Source organism: Marmota monax, unplaced genomic scaffold, assembly GCF_021218885.2.
Source record: "Marmota monax isolate L192 unplaced genomic scaffold, Marmota_monax_Labrador192_F-V1.1 WCK01_AAM20220418_F8-fsc00001, whole genome shotgun sequence".
Classification (NCBI taxonomy): Eukaryota; Metazoa; Chordata; class Mammalia; order Rodentia; family Sciuridae; genus Marmota; species Marmota monax.
The window spans coordinates 14,881,753-14,900,796 of record NW_026693777.1 but is presented as its reverse complement, the minus strand read 5'-3'; the positions used below and the strand labels follow the sequence as shown (position 1 = coordinate 14,900,796).

The window sequence follows — 19,044 nt, the reverse complement described above, 5'->3', positions numbered from 1 at the left end:
GGATCCTTCTTCAAGGGCAGCACTTTTAACCCTGCAGCTCAAGAACCATGGGTGCTGCTTGGGGCCCACAGCTACTGCCACCTCTAGCCTAGACTTGAGATCCTGTCTGCACTGAGATCAGAGGAGAGAATAGGTACGCGGAGAGTGCGAAAACCATTACTTTGTTGGGGCGTGTAGAGTACGGATGCAAGGGGGTGAGGCTCTGGGACCACCAACTCCAGAGTTTCTGTTCTGCTTGGTTGTGACCTAGGTTTGGATGTACCCTCAGAGGGGCTGCACAGGCGGCAGGAACCCATGAGGATGCCGTGGGCAGGTGTTGATGCCATCTAGAGGTTCGTAGGATTCAGAGTCAAGCCCGGAGGTCTCTGCCTCCTAGACCCCTCTTCCCCTGATAGCGAGGGGCCTCCCCAGAGCTGGGAAAGCCAGGCCACTTGCGGGCAAAAGTGGCACCTGAATTCACAGTTTAAGGTCGCACAGGCTGCAGACGCTGTCTGCAGGGTGTCCTAGTCGCCGGGTGCGTGTGGGAACGTTTGGAAGGAAAGGGTGGCTGGCAGGCTGGAGGCGGAGAGGCGGACGTGCCAGCTCCTGGGCAACCTCCGCCCGCACCCTGAGCCCTGGCGTTTCCAAGTTCAAATCTCCGTGGCTGAGGCTCAGAAGGGTCACTCGTCCGCGAGGGCCCAGACAGCGCCACCCGCTCCTCCCTCGGCTGCAGGAGCCGCGCGGGCCGCGGAGGAGGAGCCGCGCCCGGGTCGGCGTCGCCCTGACTCCTCCTCCCCGCGCGGGCCCTGCTCTTCCTCCCGGGCGTCCAAAGCTCTGGGTGGCTGAGGCCGAGCCGGGAGCTGAGCGCGCTGGGCGCGGCCGTCCCGCTGCCGCCCTCGCCGAGCCCCGAGTGCGCCCGCGGCCATGCTCTCCGCGGTAGCGCCGGGAGCCTGAGCCCCGGGACGCGGTAAGCAAGGAGCCCAGCTCCAGAGTCCCCCGACCCCCCGGCCTGAGGGTGCGGGGAGGCCTTGCGCTGCCCGCGCGCCGTCGGCGAGGCCCTGAGCACCAGGGACAGAATGTGCACTGAAACCCCCTGGGGCTCCCCTTCTGAACCAGGGGTCAGGGCGCTCGCTGACCCCGCGGGCCTGAAGGAAGCGGGGACTGGACTGCCGGCCCCGGCCCAGGGGCTCCTTGGGACCAGGCGGGGAGGGGGCGGCTTTGGCCGCAGAGAGGAGGGGCCGTGGCGGAGGAGCGGGCTGCGCTCGCGGGGGGCGGGCCGGCGGGCGGGGAGGATGCGGTGCAGCCCGCGGCCCCCGAACGCAGCGCTTTTGTAAGAGCTGGCCCCTTACATATGGAAATGACGCTCGCGCGGGTCCCCATTCGCGTCCTTTTGAAGGACGCCGGTCCGGAACCGCGGCGCCGGCTGCGAAGTATTGTCCGGCTTCTTGAACCCTAACAAAGCGCCCTCCTTCGCTTTGCAGAGCACTGGAGGCAGGCAGCCGGGTGTGCGGGCGCTCCGGAGAGGCCGACAGAAGGTAGGCGAGGGCGGCGGGGGCCGAGAGAGCGTGCTGCCTGGTGACACAATGGAGTGTCTCAGGCTTCTGGTGGTGGCGATGGACAGGTGGGTCGGGGACGCGTTGCGGGTTGCCAGGGACCTAGGCGGCGCGCCTGCCCTCTGGCCGCACCTCAGCCTCCCAGACCTGCAGCGCCTCTGCCACCCTCTTGGCTCCAGCCGCAAGCCTGGAGCTGAAAGCTGCTACTGTCTGTTGGTCCAGGCAGCAGATTTGAGTCCCAGAAGCAGCAGAAAGGCTTGCTGTTCTGTTGGTATGTGCCGCCCAGGCAGCCCTGTGATTGAGAAGCTGAAGAGAAAGCTGCGTGGGGTACTCCGAGATGTTAGCCTGTGCTGTTTGTGTAGCGCACAGCTATTTGGAGCCTTTAAAGTGGAGATTTTAGGTGTGTAGGATCAATACATGTAGAGACTTTCCCAATACAATTACTAGGAAAGGGGGAAACGACTACAGTGACAAGTCACCAGAGCAGAGAAATCGAAGTGTCTAATGAAAGTGAGGAACGTCGGGGGAGGAAGCTTCCAGGGTTCCAGCTGAACTCTACAGCTACTAAACCGGCCCCCACAAAAGGACAAAGCTGATGGAAAGAGTTACTGCTTAAAGCCCCCACCCCACCCCCCACCCCACCCCGAATTTCAAAGAGAGATTGAAAGGGGCAATTTTCCTAGTCTCTGACCTGATGAGCCATGGTTAAGGTGCGAATAAAATGGGAGCTGAAACTATTGTTCTACCTTATGTCATGTTTCTAGACAACTTAGTTATTATGAGGTCTTCAGCTCTCCACTTCACTGGGACAGATCCCCTCCTGGTGTTGAGGAATTACTGAGATGGGCTTGTCCTACAACTCAGTTCTTGAGTTTACTAATAATAAAAGCAGATTGATAGTTGTCTTTGTGAGTGTCAAGGTAGTTTTAGGATAAGAATCCTGATTAAAGTCCATAAGGGCACATAAGATAGGCTCCTAGGATCATGGAAGATTTCTTTTCAAATTCATACATGAATTTGTATGTGATTACATACTTCCTAAGGCTTAATGATCTACAGGAAATACATTTTGTTTTCTGTCAGCATAGTTTTATCTTGTTTCTTCTCTAGTTGTAGCATTTTACTCTTTTTATATTTATTTTTTAGTTGTAGATGGACACACATTCTTTATTTCATTTTTATGTGGTGCTGAGGACCGAACCCAGTGCCTCACATGTGCTAGGCTAGCATGCTACCACTGAGCCACAACCCCAGCCTGAGTTGTAGCATTTTATATTGGTGGCCTACCTGGAATATTGGTAGATCTTGCTCTGAATTGAAAGTAGCTGTGAAATTCCCAGGTTGTAAGAGTAACATTGCAGGATGACTGAAAATGAGTTTGTGTGTTTTCTTCAACTGTTGTCAGTGTTCCTCTTTGGGAAGTGATGAGAACTGCTGGGATGGAGGGTTGTTTGCAGATTTGTTTATTTTCACCTGTAATCTGGTGCTTCTTTAGAGGGAAGCATCCCGAACTGCAATGTAGATAAAGCAAATGAGTTGTACTTAAGCAAAGACCTTGCCAAGACAGGGAGAGGTTTTACTGGGGCAATAGAGAAGAAGCCATCATCAGCATGGACTTTACATTAAAATGTCAAGGATCAGTCATTTTAATAGGCACTTGCCCAGAATGACATGGGCTTCATTTTTCTTATTTTTTCATTTTAGATATGTAATGACCCTTAATATCAAAAGATGTTAACTCACACAGGGGGAGAATCTGGCTCCAATGAATTCTGAACAGCCAATCTTCATTTAATAGGCAATGTTCTTATCATGAATCAAATGTTGTTCAAATAAATTGTTTTAAATGTCACTGAAAATGATTTTCTAAACTAACATTTCACCAATCTTGATGCTTCCATTTTATGTTGGTAATGGAAATACATTTTATCGGTCTTACACTGATAAAGGCTTGGCAAGTTTAGCCAGAAGCATTTTAGAGGGATTCAGATAGCCCAGAGCCTTTTCAGAAGGCTTGTTTTTGTAGATGCCAATTCATTTGTAAGCCAATAAATAATGCAGTTTGAATTCTGGCTATTGATCTTGCATCTGTTGGGCAGAAGCTTGTGGGGAGACTTACTGAACCTTGCAAAATGATATTTTTATCCCACTTACAAATAAGATAGGATTTTGAAAAGATTATGGGATTATACAAGTCAGCAACATTGAGATTAGTATTTTTATTATTATTATTTGTAGCAGCACTTATTCAAGCTTTCGGATGGAAAAAAAAATACTGCAAAGCCATCTGTACCTAAAAGCTCACTTAAAATACAAAGTTGGGAAAATATTATTTATGGATGTGAGAATAGAAGCACTTCACTTATACCCCAGGGAACTGTACTCATAGATTTAGGCATCCTAAATTAATTTGAGTAAATATGGCTCAAGAATTGAAAGTTGTTATAAGCTTTCTCTTTTAGAAAAGAAGTAGTCAACGTGCAACTCTGTTTTCTGCTCCCATAATTTTACTTAGTAGTTGATTATAGGTTATTGGATCTACCTTGTGCTAAGCTGATGTTTTTTTCCCATCTACTGCCCTGAGTTAACTACTTGATTGGGTAATCCACCTGCTGTTAGATTTAACAAAAGCCTGGTTTGCTGTAACCTTCAGGGTGGTAAAATACTAAAGCTTGTTTATGATTTGGGATAAGTGCTAATAGGACACCCTTAGTTCAATAAAATTTTATAGTATATTTAGCACAGATTATTGTTTTCTTTCAGATTTATTTAAATGTTGCTTTTTCCTGTGTAATGGCACTTACATTTTTATGGTATATTTTTATACCACAGTTTTATTCCTGGTAGCACCATGTTGCTTTTGGTAACCAGCCTGGTGTGAGGGGCTATTTGAGCAGAGAGGAGGCTGATTGTGATTGGTTTGCTGCTGAACAGCCATAGTTTTTGGACTGAAGGGTTCTCCTAATGAATATGCAAATAGGAGCGATAGCTTTTTTTGGTTGTTGTTGAGTTTTTTGCTAAACTTGAATTTATTCTCATCACTATTTCCTTTCATGCTGAAATTAGTCCAAAATAGTAAGCCTGGAAATCTTTGTAACAGATTAAAGAGTTTGCAGAAGAGAAAGAAACATTGCAATTTGATCATGGGCATTATTAGGCTGACTTGCCACAGGGTGAAAGCTAAAGGCCTAAATGAAAAGGCTCCCCAAGCAGTTTGTCTGTGTTCATCACTTCAGTCCCCAAGTAACTTAATTAGTCACTCGGTGGTCACTGCTCAGTCTGTGGACCCCCAACAGCTATGTCTGAACACAGGTCCGAAAGCATCTATTATGATGTCCTAGAAGGGAGAGCTGCTGAGCCGAGAGGGGCATCCAGACATTCCACAGAGCTGTTCAGCTGCTGGACCATCTGGAGGGGAAATCAAAGGCCTGGGCTAGGGGCTCTGGCATTGTGCTTATTTATTATTTGGGTTTCACTTGCTAGACTTTGTCTTCTTTTCACTCCCTCCAGCCCAGAACAGACGTCCCTGTTGGCTGGGGTACCATTCATTCAAGCTCCTTTCTGTACCTCAGATGCTGGAAAGTTCATAAGTTCACATAAGCACTTCATCCTGGCCTTGTGTCTGCACTCCATTATTCGTGCCACACCTCCACCTATTCCTTTTGCAGTCTCAGTTGGTCCTGTAATTCCATCAGCCAGGGCAGCCAAGTGGAGCACAACAATGCAGATCTGTAATGGACATCCCTGTCAGAGTCTGCAGCATTTTGGCAGCCTTATTTTGAATTATTTTGGAAGAAAGATGTTCTGAACAATTGTCGTTATAGCTGGTTATTGGGTGGTAAATGTTTTGATTAATGATTCTGTGCATCTGCCTCTTATTTAACTATCCCTAGTTAGAACTCCTAAATATTACCCACCCTGGCCCTTTTATTCCAAAAGAATCATAAAGGTCCCAAACCACATGATTGGGAAGGTCCTTGGTGAGGAAAGGCTTAGGTTTATGTCAGGTTTCATAAAATTGGAATTGTTCTTTGCAATTTGAAGGATTTACCACTCGAGCCCAACTTTTTAAATCTCTAAGATTCCTGCCACTGATGGATGCCAGTTAGGCTTTGGCTCTGGAGTGCACTAGATTGTATACTTAAGTATTTATTTGGGAAGATTAATTGAACAATTATCATTTCCTCAGCTATGCCCATATTGATGATGAGACTCTTTATGATCATTCTATATAAAAATGTATTTTTTCCATGCCCAAATCCCAAAGGTGCATTAGGAAAAAAGCATGCTTATTCTATCTATGTATCCCAAGAGCCTTGCAGCCTGTACTCATTCAGTAAAGGGTTCAAGGGAGGGAGCAGGTAAGGATTTCACTTCTTCCCATTCTAATTTGGAAAAATTTGTGGCCAGGGAGTATTCCATGGTGGCTTCTCATACTGAGTACTGTTCAGCTGGCTGACACATAAAGGTGGAGGTTAAGTTTGTCAGTGGTATCATTCCAAGTGTGGTCCCGTTCATGTGTTCTTTGTGCACTGGAGGATAATTTATTGCCATACCAGATTTTAAGTTCAGCTCTACCCCTATATTAGTTCTGTATCCTTGAACAAATTGCTTAATTTTGCCAAGCCCCAAGTTTTAATACCTTAAATGGGGATTCTGCTTTGAAGAATGGGGGTGGTGGGGAGGGTATTAAATAAGATGATAAACTTGAAACACTTAGCATAGGCCAGCTCATAGTGAATGCTCAGAGATTAATCACAGCAACAATAATTATAATAAATTCTTCTGAATTCTCAGCTACATTTCAGCCTCTCTGCATTTATTTGATGTTAAATGATCAATAATCTTCCTTTGAAGATTGAGGAAGCATGAACATTACCTGCTGCCATTATCATTTAGAAATATAATGCTGTTTATATGCATAATACATTCAATGCCTGCTCTAAAGCTCTGTTCTAAGACTTTCCACACTTCCTGCTTTGCTTCTTTGAAGGTAGATTTATGACTGATTGACTTAAGTTACTCACCTAAGTTTGTGCCTCCTTTGTGAGACTTGGGTGTTTTCTTGGTTGTTTTTCAGTTCCCCTCTTATATCACCTTTCTCTGGGATAAGCCATTCTCACTGCTTGCCATATTTAACCTTCAGAACAACCCTCCAGAGGGGTATTGTTATTCTCATTGGATAAATGAGAAGACCTGAGAAAGTGTTTTAGTACAGATTTTTCTCCAAAGTTTTCTCCCATAACAACAACAAAATGTAGCTGCAGTTTGTGAATCCATTGGCTTAATTACTAACCCATTGAACTAAGCTTCAGATGTCTTTATATAGAGTGGTTTGGTAGTCACTGCTGGCTCTGTACTTCTGCTTAGTATGTTCAAGACTAAAAATGCCCTTAAAAAAGAACTGGAAGAGGGAAGTGGAGGTGTATGTGTGGAAGAAATAGGTATTTCAAATTTTTCCTATGCTTGTTCCTACATCTCCCCATTCAGGGTAAGTCTCCTCTCAAGGAGTAGTAAGTCAGTACATGAGGTTGATCAAGTCCCTGGCCTGAAGAACAGTTTGAGGGAAGGCATAAAAGAAATAGAAGGTTTGGACCTTACACTTAAGGAACTTTCTGCTAAGTGGGGAGGAAAAAAAAAATTCTTGCACATGAAATTGCTGATGAACATTTGGAGAATAATATCAACCAGAAAAAAATACATTCTGTGCCAGATGAGTGCTTGCAGCTTGTCACCATGCATAGCAGCTCCTGGATGTTTTATTGTGAGCATTTGTTTCACAGGGGTGGGGCCTTCCCCCCCTTCAGTCCAAAGAATGTTTTCCTAAGCTTGGTATCTTAGGAAGGAGGGAGATGGAAACATAAGAAAGGAAGGCTGCTACAAAACAAAAGAAGTTCAATTTAGCAAAGTTCAGTGATCTCCCCAGAGTGGGGCATAATAGTTTATTAAATTCAAAGCAGCAGGCCAGTTGCATGTCTATAATCCCAGCAACTCTGGAGGCTGAGGCAGGAAGATTACAAGTTTGAGGTCAGCCTCAGTAGTTTGAGGCTCAGGCTAAGCAACTTAGTGAGACCCCTGTCTCGAGAAACAAAAAGAGATGGGATGTAACTCAGTGGTAAAGCTCCTCTGGTTTAATCCCATCTATTTCTATATAAGTATATCTATAACTATAGATGGGATTAAACTAGGAGAGCTTTTCTACTGAGTTACATCCCATTTCTCTATATAGAGATAGATATAGATATAGAAGTAGTGTGTGTGTGGGATTGAACTCAGGAGCACTTGACCACTAAGCTACATCTCCAGCCCTACTTTGGATTTTATTTAGAGACGGAGTCTCACTGAGTTGCTTAGTGCCTCGATTTTGCTGAGGCTGGCTTTGAACTTGGCAATCCTCCTGCCTCAGCCTCCTGAGCCACTGGGATTACAGTCATGGGCCACCACACCTGGCTAATCCCCAGTATTAAAAAAGAAAAGAAAGAAAAATTCAAAGCAGCACATCAGATAGGACTTTTCAGTGTATTGTGAGTTCTACTGCTCTCCTTCATTGACTTAGATGGATAAATTGCTGCACCTTAAAAATAATTTTAAAAAGAGGAAGTGTTAGAACTTTTTTTTTTTTCACTTTTGAGCTTTTAAATATTATGCAAAATCAAGCAAAGGTAGAATGTCTGTCTTTTCTGAAGGTGGTCAGATTACAACCCAGGGGACTGTAAACCTCAGACTGAGCCTGAGAGCCATAGCAACGCCAAAAATCCCAGAGCACTTTGGGGAATCTCAGCAAATCTTGGTTGACAATTAACTGGCAGACACTGAGTGAATCTCATTAGCCAAGCCTTGGCTTTGTCTAAATTCCTACCTCTTGTGACTTTGCATAACACCTTTGTGTTCCTTTTCTGATGCTTTGATGTTTATATAGCACTCTCAACTTATTTTGAAAATATTTGCATAGTGATTAGTTAACCCAACAGACCAACCCTGGGAAGACAGCCAGAGCCAACAGCACCTTAGTAATGGGAAACTGCTAATAGGAGAGGAGACCTCCTCAAGAACAGGGACTTGGACCCAAACCATGGCATGTTGTTTTAATGAGTGGTCCTCATAAAAATTGAGTTGTATGGCAGAACTGATCAGGACTCTTCTTCTGAATCCACCTAATTTTGTTAAGGTCGTGGAACTATTTGGGCTTATCATGTTGTAAAGTTGTTTATGAACACACAGCAGACACAGCTGAGAGAAGCACTGGTTTGCTACAGAAAGCTCTTTTATCTTCATTACTGGCTCTGTTCAACATGCTAGCTTACCTCTTCCCCAGGTAATAATGATTTTCTCTATGGAACATCACCTCTAATTCAGAGTATTTTCTGACCCAGTGCTTGGTTTAGTTGAAGATGCTGCCTTTGTTGTTGGAGATGGATAGCAGTGCTGGGGATTAAACCCAGGGCTAAGCACATGTTCTACTGCTGAGTTATACCCCAGCCCCTAGGCTGAGAGCTTGCTGTCTGTGGCTGAGATCACTGTCTCAAGGGTATGTGTTGTATTTGGCATCTATTACATCATAGTGAAGTTTCCTCCAGATGTTCAGGCTTCAGGCTTGCATCAAAAGACCTAGCACATTAGAAATGAATAATTGAGCAAGAAAAAAAAAAAAACCAACCTATTTTAAAGCATGAAGTTCTTAGAATTTTATGATGTATATTTTTAGCAAAAATATGACTCAGAGCTATTGATAACTCTAAGTATTTGACCAATCTTAGGGAAAGTGGCAAAATGGAAAGCCCTGGGGTTGGGGTGAGACAGAGATGCAAGACAGGTTAACCAGGCATAAAGGGGTGCTCCAGAGAGTTCTGGTTCCCTAAGAGTCTCTGATTCACAGAAGCCAGTCTGTGACTCCTTTCAAACCTTTCTGTCACAAGGGTTGGAGTGGTGTTTTCCCCTTTCTCTAGGCAACTAAGCATTACCTAAAGCTCCCTGGGACTATGGTGAGCTTCAGGGAATATTCTTCCTGTCACACTTCATGTAATTGCACCAACAAAGTTAATTGAGTTGCTTTGTGAAGCTCTCATGTAAAAGGCATCTGGTCTCGTGTAAACAGGGACATGGTTTGGTAGCAAACATGTTCAGCCAGTGTCTCTTGTAACTATTATGGGCAGCATCTAGGCTGAACGAAGTGGAACTAATCAGCTTGGCCACACTGCCAGATCCTAGCATCTGGGCAGGTTGTGTGGAGCATGCAGACTTGTGTGGAGGCTCTGGCTTGCACAGTTGGGTGGTGCTAACAGTTGGCTCATTTCACTGGACTGGCTGTCAGAAGCGGCCTTTCACCTTCTTTAAGTCTTGACCAGATGAACTGATAGGGAGAGAACCACTCGTGGGTTTGAATTTGATAAACCGGACATCCACCTAAGGAGCAGGAAGGAGAAGAGGGTGTCTCTCTGCCTACATGACCTGCTCCTCCTGGTAATGTCACCCCCAGTGTGATCAAGAGGTACCCCTGGTGTGAGTGTGCATGGGAGCTTTAACGGCCAAAATGGGGTCCTGGACTTGCCATGGGTTGTGTCAGAAATAGAATGTCATACATAGAAGAGTGTTCCCAAGCAGCTAGTGGTGCCAGGAGAGATTGGTGCACCAAGGACTGACCTGCCCCAACCTGTCCTTGTCTCTGTCTTGCACAGGTGAGCGCTGTGGGCTATGGGATGGATGAGGTGGAGCAGGACCAGCATGAGGCCCGACTCAAGGAGCTGTTTGACAGTTTTGACACGACAGGCACCGGGTCCCTTGGACAGGAAGAACTCACTGACCTTTGCCACATGCTAAGCTTGGAGGAGGTGGCCCCGGTACTGCAACAGACACTGCTTCAGGACAACCTCTTGGGCAGGGTAAGATGTGAGGAAGAACTATGAGTCTGTGGGAAGAGGGGTGCGGTTTCTGTCCGGGTGCTGGGGGTGGCGCAAGCCCCATATGTTGCAACTTAGCCGTTAACTCAGTTGAAAAGAAAAATGTAATGGCCATGAGCAGTGCAGTGTGCTTGGGTAACAAGAGTGTGCTTTAGTTTAGCTGTGGAATCATGTTGTGCACTGAGTGTCATAGATAGAAAAAAAAAATATTTCCCACTTTTTGTTGTTATTGTTCTTTGTGAATCATTTCATTGACTCCACATTCATCACTGGGACAGAAAGGAGGAGGCAAGATTTCCATGGAAGATAAAGAAAACACAGCAAGAAAACCGCCCATCACAGGAAGAGCAGATTTCTATTATGACTTTTGTTCCTGGTAAAACTATTTCTTGTGTGGATTGTTTCTGGGTGAAGTATTAATTAAACCTTCCACCCAGGAAGTAAGACAGGAGGGTAAGTAAATACAGTGTAGCTTCATTTAAAAACCAGCACGACTTGCTTCCAGCAGGGATGTGTGTGCGTTGCCAATGTTAACTTCTACAGTTGACAACAAATAGTCACGCTTTCCCCATAGATCTGCCGCAGATGTGAGTGAGAGGAGAGAAGGGGATTCACATCCCCCACTCTTGTGCTGATAGTGGGAAGGACTTTTTATGTCAAGACCTGAGATTTTCTTCAATTTTCATAATTATAATTATTGGATCATTTACAATGTAATACAACATTTACATTGCTTTGGATACTCTTTTTTTTTAAAAAAAAAAAAGTTGTAGATGACACAATGCCTTTGTTTCTTTCATTTATTTATTTATTTATTTTTAATGTGGTTCTGAGGATCAAACCCAGTGCTTCACACGTGCTAGGCAAGCGCTCTACCACTGAGCCACAACCTCAGCAGAATCTTTGCTGTTGGTTTTTGGAATGCATGAAAATAAAAGGTTTGAGCTTTGTTGTTGTCATTGCTGCCCCTCTGTAGGCAGTAGTTTTTATCATGTGTAGATTGAGGAAGCAGTCATGAAGCTTAACTTTATTCTAGTGACTGAACTTTCTCTTCTTCATTTTATTTTCACTGTCTCTTGGCTGACAAGGTGGGTAAATAGCCTGAGATGCAATGTAGTGGTTGTCTATAACCTGAAAGAGACAAGAGCAGTGCTCATTTTGAGATTAATATAGAGGAAGTGACAGTCCCATGACTGTGGTGTCAAGAGCAATCCAAGTTCTTCACAAAACTGGGGCCATTCTTGGCCACTTTGGGGGATTAACTGCTTGTGAATATATATGATTCCTAAAAAATGCCAAAAATCTTGCTTTGAAAGCAATAAAAGTGGATGCTTTGAATATTCAGCCATTTGCTCCCCATCATATGGTGCACTCAAATGTTTTTGAGTTCTGCCTCAATTTTAGACAAGGTGGGGAGCAAAAGCGTGGCATCCCCCAGTGCGGTCCTTGAAGATCTCAGGGATATCAAAGGACATATCTGTTTTAATGCTATGAAAGCAGGAGAAAACATGATATGCCTGATGATTTCCTTGAGAGGGTTCCTCAGAGTCAGCATTAATGTGGAATCCTCTGCTGCAAACAGACTGCACCTTGGCAGCAGATTAATAGTTTGCTCTCCAGATGTTGCACATATCTGCCCTCATTTGGTAGACTAAAACCAGGGAACAGCTATCGATTGATTTGTTAACAACTTGACACCACCAGCCTGCTTTTTATGTTTGATATTTGCCTGAATAATGAATACCTAAGTGGACTATAGTGTGATATTTACTTAGTGAGCCAGTGATAAAAGTTAAATAGATGTATGCATATTGATTTCATGTGGGAGGTCCCTGGTGATTGTCTTGAGAGCAGTGTTGGCATGAATTAACACACTACTGTTAAATTTGCATTTTTAATGGAACTGAATTATTCTCAGATGATCACATAAACTTGGCCATATGCTGTTAAGATATCCTATATGGTTTATGATTTTAAATGATAAAGAAAAAAATCCTTAGAATTCACTGGAGCAATCCAAGTGCTCTCACCTTCATGTATGTTGAGTATGGATCAGAGGAGTTGTTTTTAATTAATACAAAAATTTTTTAAGTGATGCATAGTAGTTTTACATTACTTATGGGGTATAGTGTGGCATTTTAATACATGTATAAGATATATAATCATTAGATCAGGGTAATTGGCATATCTGTCACCGCAGGCATTGATCAATTCCTTTGTTAGGAGTATTCAGAATCCTTTCAGCTATTTTGAAATATTAAATTAATTGTTATCAGCCATAGTTATCATATAAGTTGTTTTTAATGCCAGTCATCTTTTTTCTCTTTGGAAGGTATTTGTAGAAAAGCTTTCAAGGGTTAGTAGCTTGGTTTAATAAAAAAGGGGAAAAGGTAGCATGACAAATCTGCATATGCTCATCTATTCGTAAATTCAGCAAATATGAATTGAGTGTGTCCTGCATGTCAGTCATTCCACTAGTCTCATGGTATTGGTACAGTTTATTTATGTTTATTATAGGCTGCAGTTCTCCATTAAATTAGCTTTTGAATGCATTAGGACCCATCAGCTTCCTGGATACTTATGACTTTAATTTTATGTTTTAAATCTTAATGAGCATACTTTTTAGATGCAATAAAACTTCCAAGTTTTATCTCTATTGGAATTAGGCAGAATTCTTGAAAAAGAAATAAGAAAGTAAAAAAGCATTTTCTCCCTCAACCAAGAATATGAGTACTGTCTATTTATTTTTGTATTTGACAGTCCATCTGCAATAATATTTTTTAAACCTAATGTTTCTTTTAATAAGTGTTAAGTAACTCAAATCCACTTGCAATTTTTATGCATAATAGGTCATTTCCTCCCAAATCATCTTTCAAATCATGTGTATTTCTTTATAATTTGAGTCCATATTCCCCTAAGCAAGGTGGTTACTTTACAAGTGTTTGAAATGCTTAATGCTTATCGATTTCTGATTGGAAGGAAAGGGGACATTACTGATTTGTGTTTCCTATTAGATAATCTGAAGAGTTCATCCATCTCTTTCTCATCAACCAAGCACCTGTCAGGTGGGTAAGGCCCTGACACAAGGGGCTTCTTAATGCCACTGAGGAATTTAAAGTCTAATTGGGTAGTGTAACTGGCAGGTGAATACTATAGGGAGAAAGTACTATAAAATTTTTAAGAAAGAGAATCATGTTAGCTCTCTCACTGGGCCAAAGTATCATTCAAGCAATTGATACTAAACTGTATGTGCTTCCTGTTTCTTGTTCCTTTCAAACAATCCTCCCTCTCTTTTCCCCCTCCCCCTCTCTCCCCCACCTCTCTCTCTCTCTCTCTCTCTCTCTCTCTCTCTCTCTCTCTCTCTCTCTCTCTCTCTCTTAAGAAAATAGGACATAAGTTGGGCATGGTGGCACATACCTGTAATCCCAGTGGCTTGGGAGGCTTAAGACAGGAAGATCACAAGTTCAAAGCCAGCCTCTGCAACTTAGCAAGGCCCTAAGCAACTTGGCGAGACCCTGTCTCAATATAAAAAATAAAAAGGGCTGGGTAATGTAGCTCAGTAGATTAGCACTTCTGGGTTCAATCCCTAATACACCCCCCACATCACCCTTAACCCCCCCCTCCAAAAAAAAAAAAAAAAGAAAAGAAAATAGGCATAAAAAGAAGATAGTTTGCTTTGGTATTGTTGAAGCCCTTTATTATATTCAGTTTTAAAAATGCATTTCCTTTTCTTATTGTTACATACCTACTTTAAGAAAAAACAGCTCCCTGAAGTTCTAAAGTGTTTCATTGCTATGTCATTACTTTAATATGAATTTGAATGCTAAAATATCTCTCTGTCCTTATTCCCACTCTTTTGAATGGGAATAAGCCACTTGGCAGCAGAACTCACCATTGGCTTCCAAATAAGATGTGTGAACTTGGGCCATCAAAGGCACTTTGAAATTTTTAGTATTAAAATTTGATAGCTATACAAATATATAATTTAGCTCAGCTTTCTACCTTTCATTTCAAAGTGCTTGTGGTTCTTTTATAAATGTCATGATTAATTTCAAATGGTAGATTTACTTCTTTGTTTCCAGTTCATTAAGAGCATTTTAAGGTTTCTTTCTTTAATATATATTTAATCATTTGAAGAGTAAATCAGAAATAGAGAAGTGCTTTTAGGCAGTGATTATTTGGACTTGTTCTCTGTGTGCAAAATTATACTTCGTCATCAATCACTGCCTATTTTTTTTGTATCTATCCTGTGATCATGCTACTATATCATATTATTGATCTGAGACCTTTCGAACCTACTGCAGGGAATGGTAGAAATGTTCCTTGCTGCATTTCTCAAATGCCTGGCCCTTTGCCTTTTTCTTACTCTTAAACTACCACACTTTAACCTGTAGCAGTGAGGATTATATGTGTGATTCCTCCGTTGGTCTTGTGACTCCAGGTGAATTATCATTCTCCTTCTGAACAGGAGTCTCGTTTGAGGTTGATCTGAACTCCTGTGGGTCTGTGGTTCTGCATTTATAGAAAAGACTTTCTAATGAGGGAGTTATTAGATTTGCGTCTATTTTATGTTAGTGCTTTCTTGTCAAACTCATTGTGAAATTTACTTAGGTTTTGAGTACCTTAAGTTCTTAAGTCTCTGAGGTGTTTTATGTGACAGGAAGCAAGGAGGGAGGGGGAGCTATTGGGAAGGCCTTGAACTCTGTAAAAGCAGGAAGGGTCAAGCATTAGATGGCCATTGTCTTCAATCTACTTTATTTCAATAATGCCCATGTCAGAGAAGACATGGTCAGGAATGCTCTTTAGATTTCACCAATATTCCACTGATACTTTTATGGTTTGCTTCCTGTCTGCGTAATGTTCTTCAGTGTCAATCACAGATTTTACCTGACAGGGTTCATCTGTATGATGAAGAAACCCAGCACTTGGAGAGAATTGTTCAAGGTCAGACAATTCATTTGGGACAGTTCCATGTGGGATACTGGAGTTCCAAGACCCTGCTTTTAAATGTACATATTCAGTTTCCTCTAATTCCAGTATGCAAAAATAAGTCACATTCTTTGTTCCCCTCTAAATACTATCAGCACCACCACCACCACATGGAGACTCTGTTCTATTAGAGCATGGTCTTTGAGGTGAGACCTGGATTCAGGTACTGGCTCTTGCTGTTTTTTAGCCATGATGGCATGTCATCTTAAATACTCCGAGCCTCAGTTTCTTCATCTGTATAATGGAAATATAATATGTTCCTTGCAAGATTGCAGTGAAAGTTGGTTGAGATTGTGTGTGCATAATTTTATCATAGAGCCAGGAAAAATTGTTTACCCACCATATCTCACTGTACACTCCTCTTCTCCACCCACTACATGCCCAGAAGGGGTCCTCAATAAATAGTAACTTCAAAGTAATGTGTTTCTAAGAAAGCTTATTAGAATAGAAAATGAATTTGCTAGAAGTTGTCTTGGTTTGGTGGTGGTTTGTGTCCATTTCCATCTTTAGGCAGGGTTAGTCACGGAGAACAAATTCATATAGTTAGTTTTAAAAATCTACCTTTTAAAAAGGTCTTGGCCTCCCTACACTGTCTGCAATAAATGACTGCTGGGCTACAATAGCCCAAAGACTTCATTTAGAATAAAACATTTCATAACTGAATCTTTCACTGTAAAACTACATCTCTTCGTCAGTGTATGTTATTTCTCCTTGCATAATGCTATGAATATTATTTTCCTATACATTGACCTTCTGATAAGTGTATACTTCTATACCCATTTCCTAACAATGTTATGAATACTCTCTTGTTGATTTCCTTTTGTATTACTAGATATAAACCTACTAAATTTAATGACAATTGCCTGGACTTTGCCTTGTTTAATAAGCTCACTTCATTAAACTAAGTTCTCTCACTCTGGGTCTGTTTGAAGTACTGCCTATATACATGTGCAAACTGGGTGCATTTGATCTCCATGATTGCTCAAGGTGATTTTATGCAACGTTTGGTTCCTTATTCCACTTCCTATTGAAGGTTTCTTTGTGGTTTGAATTAGCATTTGCTTCTTGTGGGGCATTTAAACTTCTTTTTCCCCCAGTAACGCAAATCTTATTTCTTAAAAAAGCATTCATACAAAATGTAGAGAGGAAAAATGATGAGGTAAATTCTATTAAGCAGTGGTGACACCTGACAAAAAAATATCAAACTTGACTAGTCTTCCTGTTAATTTAGTTTAAATGTCATGTGTGTTTTTAGTCAGTCCTGTAATTTTCCCATTGCTGCAAACTGCCCTTTGAGGCATACAAGATATGGAGATTCTTGTAAAATGAATGGCAGCAATTATTATTCAAATGAGGAGGTACAACCAGCATGTGCACAACCTTGAAGCTTGTTACCCTGTGAGATTTAATTGCCTTGTGTATTTGTGAAGATTTCTAAATTTTAACATAATACAATAGTAAAGCTCCCTGGGATAAGAAAAGTGTTACTTAAAAATTCTGGTTACTGAACATAGTCAGCCCACTCTTTATGTGATTCTTCACAATAGAGGGCATTTGTCAACATTTTGGTTCTGGGTTGTGCCCTGGGGGCTTTTTTGCCACATCAGTATTCATGAGCTTTGATGGAAAATAGCAATCACCTGCCTCTATTAGAGAACTATCTCCTTGAATCAAAGATGTGGCATTTACTGCTATTTAAAATCCAGGGGCCCAGTGTCCACATGCCCTTGTAAGAAAGAAATACAGATCAATGTAAGACTTAAAGCTACTCCAATTATTTTTATCATATATCATGAATAGTATCTGGTCTTGGGGATTTTTTGTTATTATTGAGGAAGGAGGGGGACAGCTAGAAAAATGTTATTAGATTATGAAGAACCTCTGAGTTAATAACCACATAGATGCTTTTTCTTCTAAAATGAGGCTTATTTAACTATATCATTAGTCCATTTTGAAAACGTTTAACTCCATCTGTGAATATCTTAGAGCAGTCAAAACCTATCCCAATTTCCCTCCGTACTGGCCCAGAAGGACATGCTGAATTACCAGAGGCCTCTGCTGGCTTGTTTGTGTCTCTTTCAAGGCACTTACCAGATTCTTGTTTGTAATAATGAATGCACTTTTCTTTTTTCTTCTGCATGTCACTCTCCTATTTTTCTAGAATCTAGAGTGCAGCTGATAAACTTCCGAGGTTATGCATCTTTTTGATGACTGATCCCCTATTGCCATCTTACACCCAGCTGCTCTGTATGAAGGGTAGGGTTTGACTTGCAGCAGCAGGGGTTTTCCCAGAGAGGTCAGATCAGGAGGGAAGTGGGTCTGGGTCAGGCTGGACCTTGAAGAGGCCCACCAGAAGACCTAGCTTACTTAGGGTCTCCAAGCCACCCCATCACTTTCAAGACACATGGCCTCAAGCACGTGCCCTCTCTGCGCTACTTCTCTTAAATTTTAAGGGGGTAGGGGCACTCTCTGCTTTGACTATCTCACATGGATGTTGTGAAGTTGAAAGGACAAAATTTCTAGGAAAGAATGAACTTTCAAAAATACCCCCATTCACTTGGTATTATTCAGGACTCATGTTAATAAAATGTTCTGGTTAACTGGAGATAACTGGACCTTTTACCCCATATAGTGACAGATGAAAGAGAGAGAGAGAGAGAGAGAGAGGGAACACACAACATGTTGAGTACTGGAGATTTCTGAAGTTTTATCCTATCAAAGAATAATTAAACATAAATTAGATTGTCCTTGATCATAAAATCTTCTTGATCTATCAGCTTTTCTTTTATAATATAATAGAATGATACCCTGAGGATTCCTTCAGTAGCTTATTAATCTTTATCCCAACACTAATGACCACGACCTATTTTTGAGTGGACATGCCATTTTTTTTTTTTAATCAGTTCTGTAGATTTAAAAATGGTGGTTGGGGTTGTGGCTCAGTGGCTGAGTGCTCACCTAGCACATGAGAGGCACTGGGTTTGATCCTCAGCAACACATAAAATAAGTAAAATAAAAGTATTGTGTCCAACTATAGCTAAAAAACTTTTTTTAAAAAAATGGTTTTTAAAGCATAAAAATATTACACATCACTTTTGTTTGAAGGAAGATAACTAATGTCTTTTCTCAATTCAAATATGTCAGTAGTTACTTCCTGGTCTTACCTTGGAATACCCCTTTCTTTTATTTGCTACTTCTGCTCTGTACTGGGTTAGGAAGCAGATAATGAAGTTTCTAAAAAATCTGGTAGTGTAAGAGTAAGGAGATCCTGTGTTGGTCCTGTGGCTGTTCCTAGGCAAGAGCTCAGGGCTCTACAGGGCCCTGCTTAGCCTTACACCTCCCTTGTAAGTTTCCTCATTTTCTGTTGGACTCTAGGTAGATGGAGTTACAGGATGAACAGCCTTCATATGCATGAAGTTTGTACCATCTCAAGCATTTTTGTGTTTGTTATGCCTTATTATTTTTTCTTTTTTTCTTTTAAATTTTAGTTGTTGATGGACCTTTATTTTTCTCATTTATTGGTATGCGGTGCAGAATCGAACCCAGTGCCTACCACTGAGCCACAACCCCAGACCCTGAGCCACAACCCCAGGCCTATTATACCTTATAAAAGGGAGATTTAGGCC

General features: G+C 42.0%; 1 protein-coding gene across 5 annotated transcripts in view; it reads left to right on the top strand.

Moving 5' to 3' along the window:
* Nucleotides 1–820: 820 nt before the first annotated feature.
* Nucleotides 821–19,044, top strand: part of Nin (ninein) — a 100,190-nt gene continuing 81,966 nt past the window's right edge. For 2 of the 5 annotated variants that reach the window (XM_046461170.2, XM_058584521.1), the window contains exons 1-3: nt 821–946; nt 1,461–1,514; nt 10,208–10,411. In XM_046461170.2, the coding sequence (XP_046317126.1) occupies nt 10,229–10,411 (183 nt within the window). In that variant the 5' untranslated portion in view covers nt 821–946; nt 1,461–1,514; nt 10,208–10,228. Of the gene's footprint in view, nt 947–1,460; nt 1,601–10,207; nt 10,412–19,044 lie in introns of all 5 variants that reach the window. The other 3 variants (XM_046461167.2, XM_046461169.2, XM_046461171.2) reach the window with 3 other exon arrangements.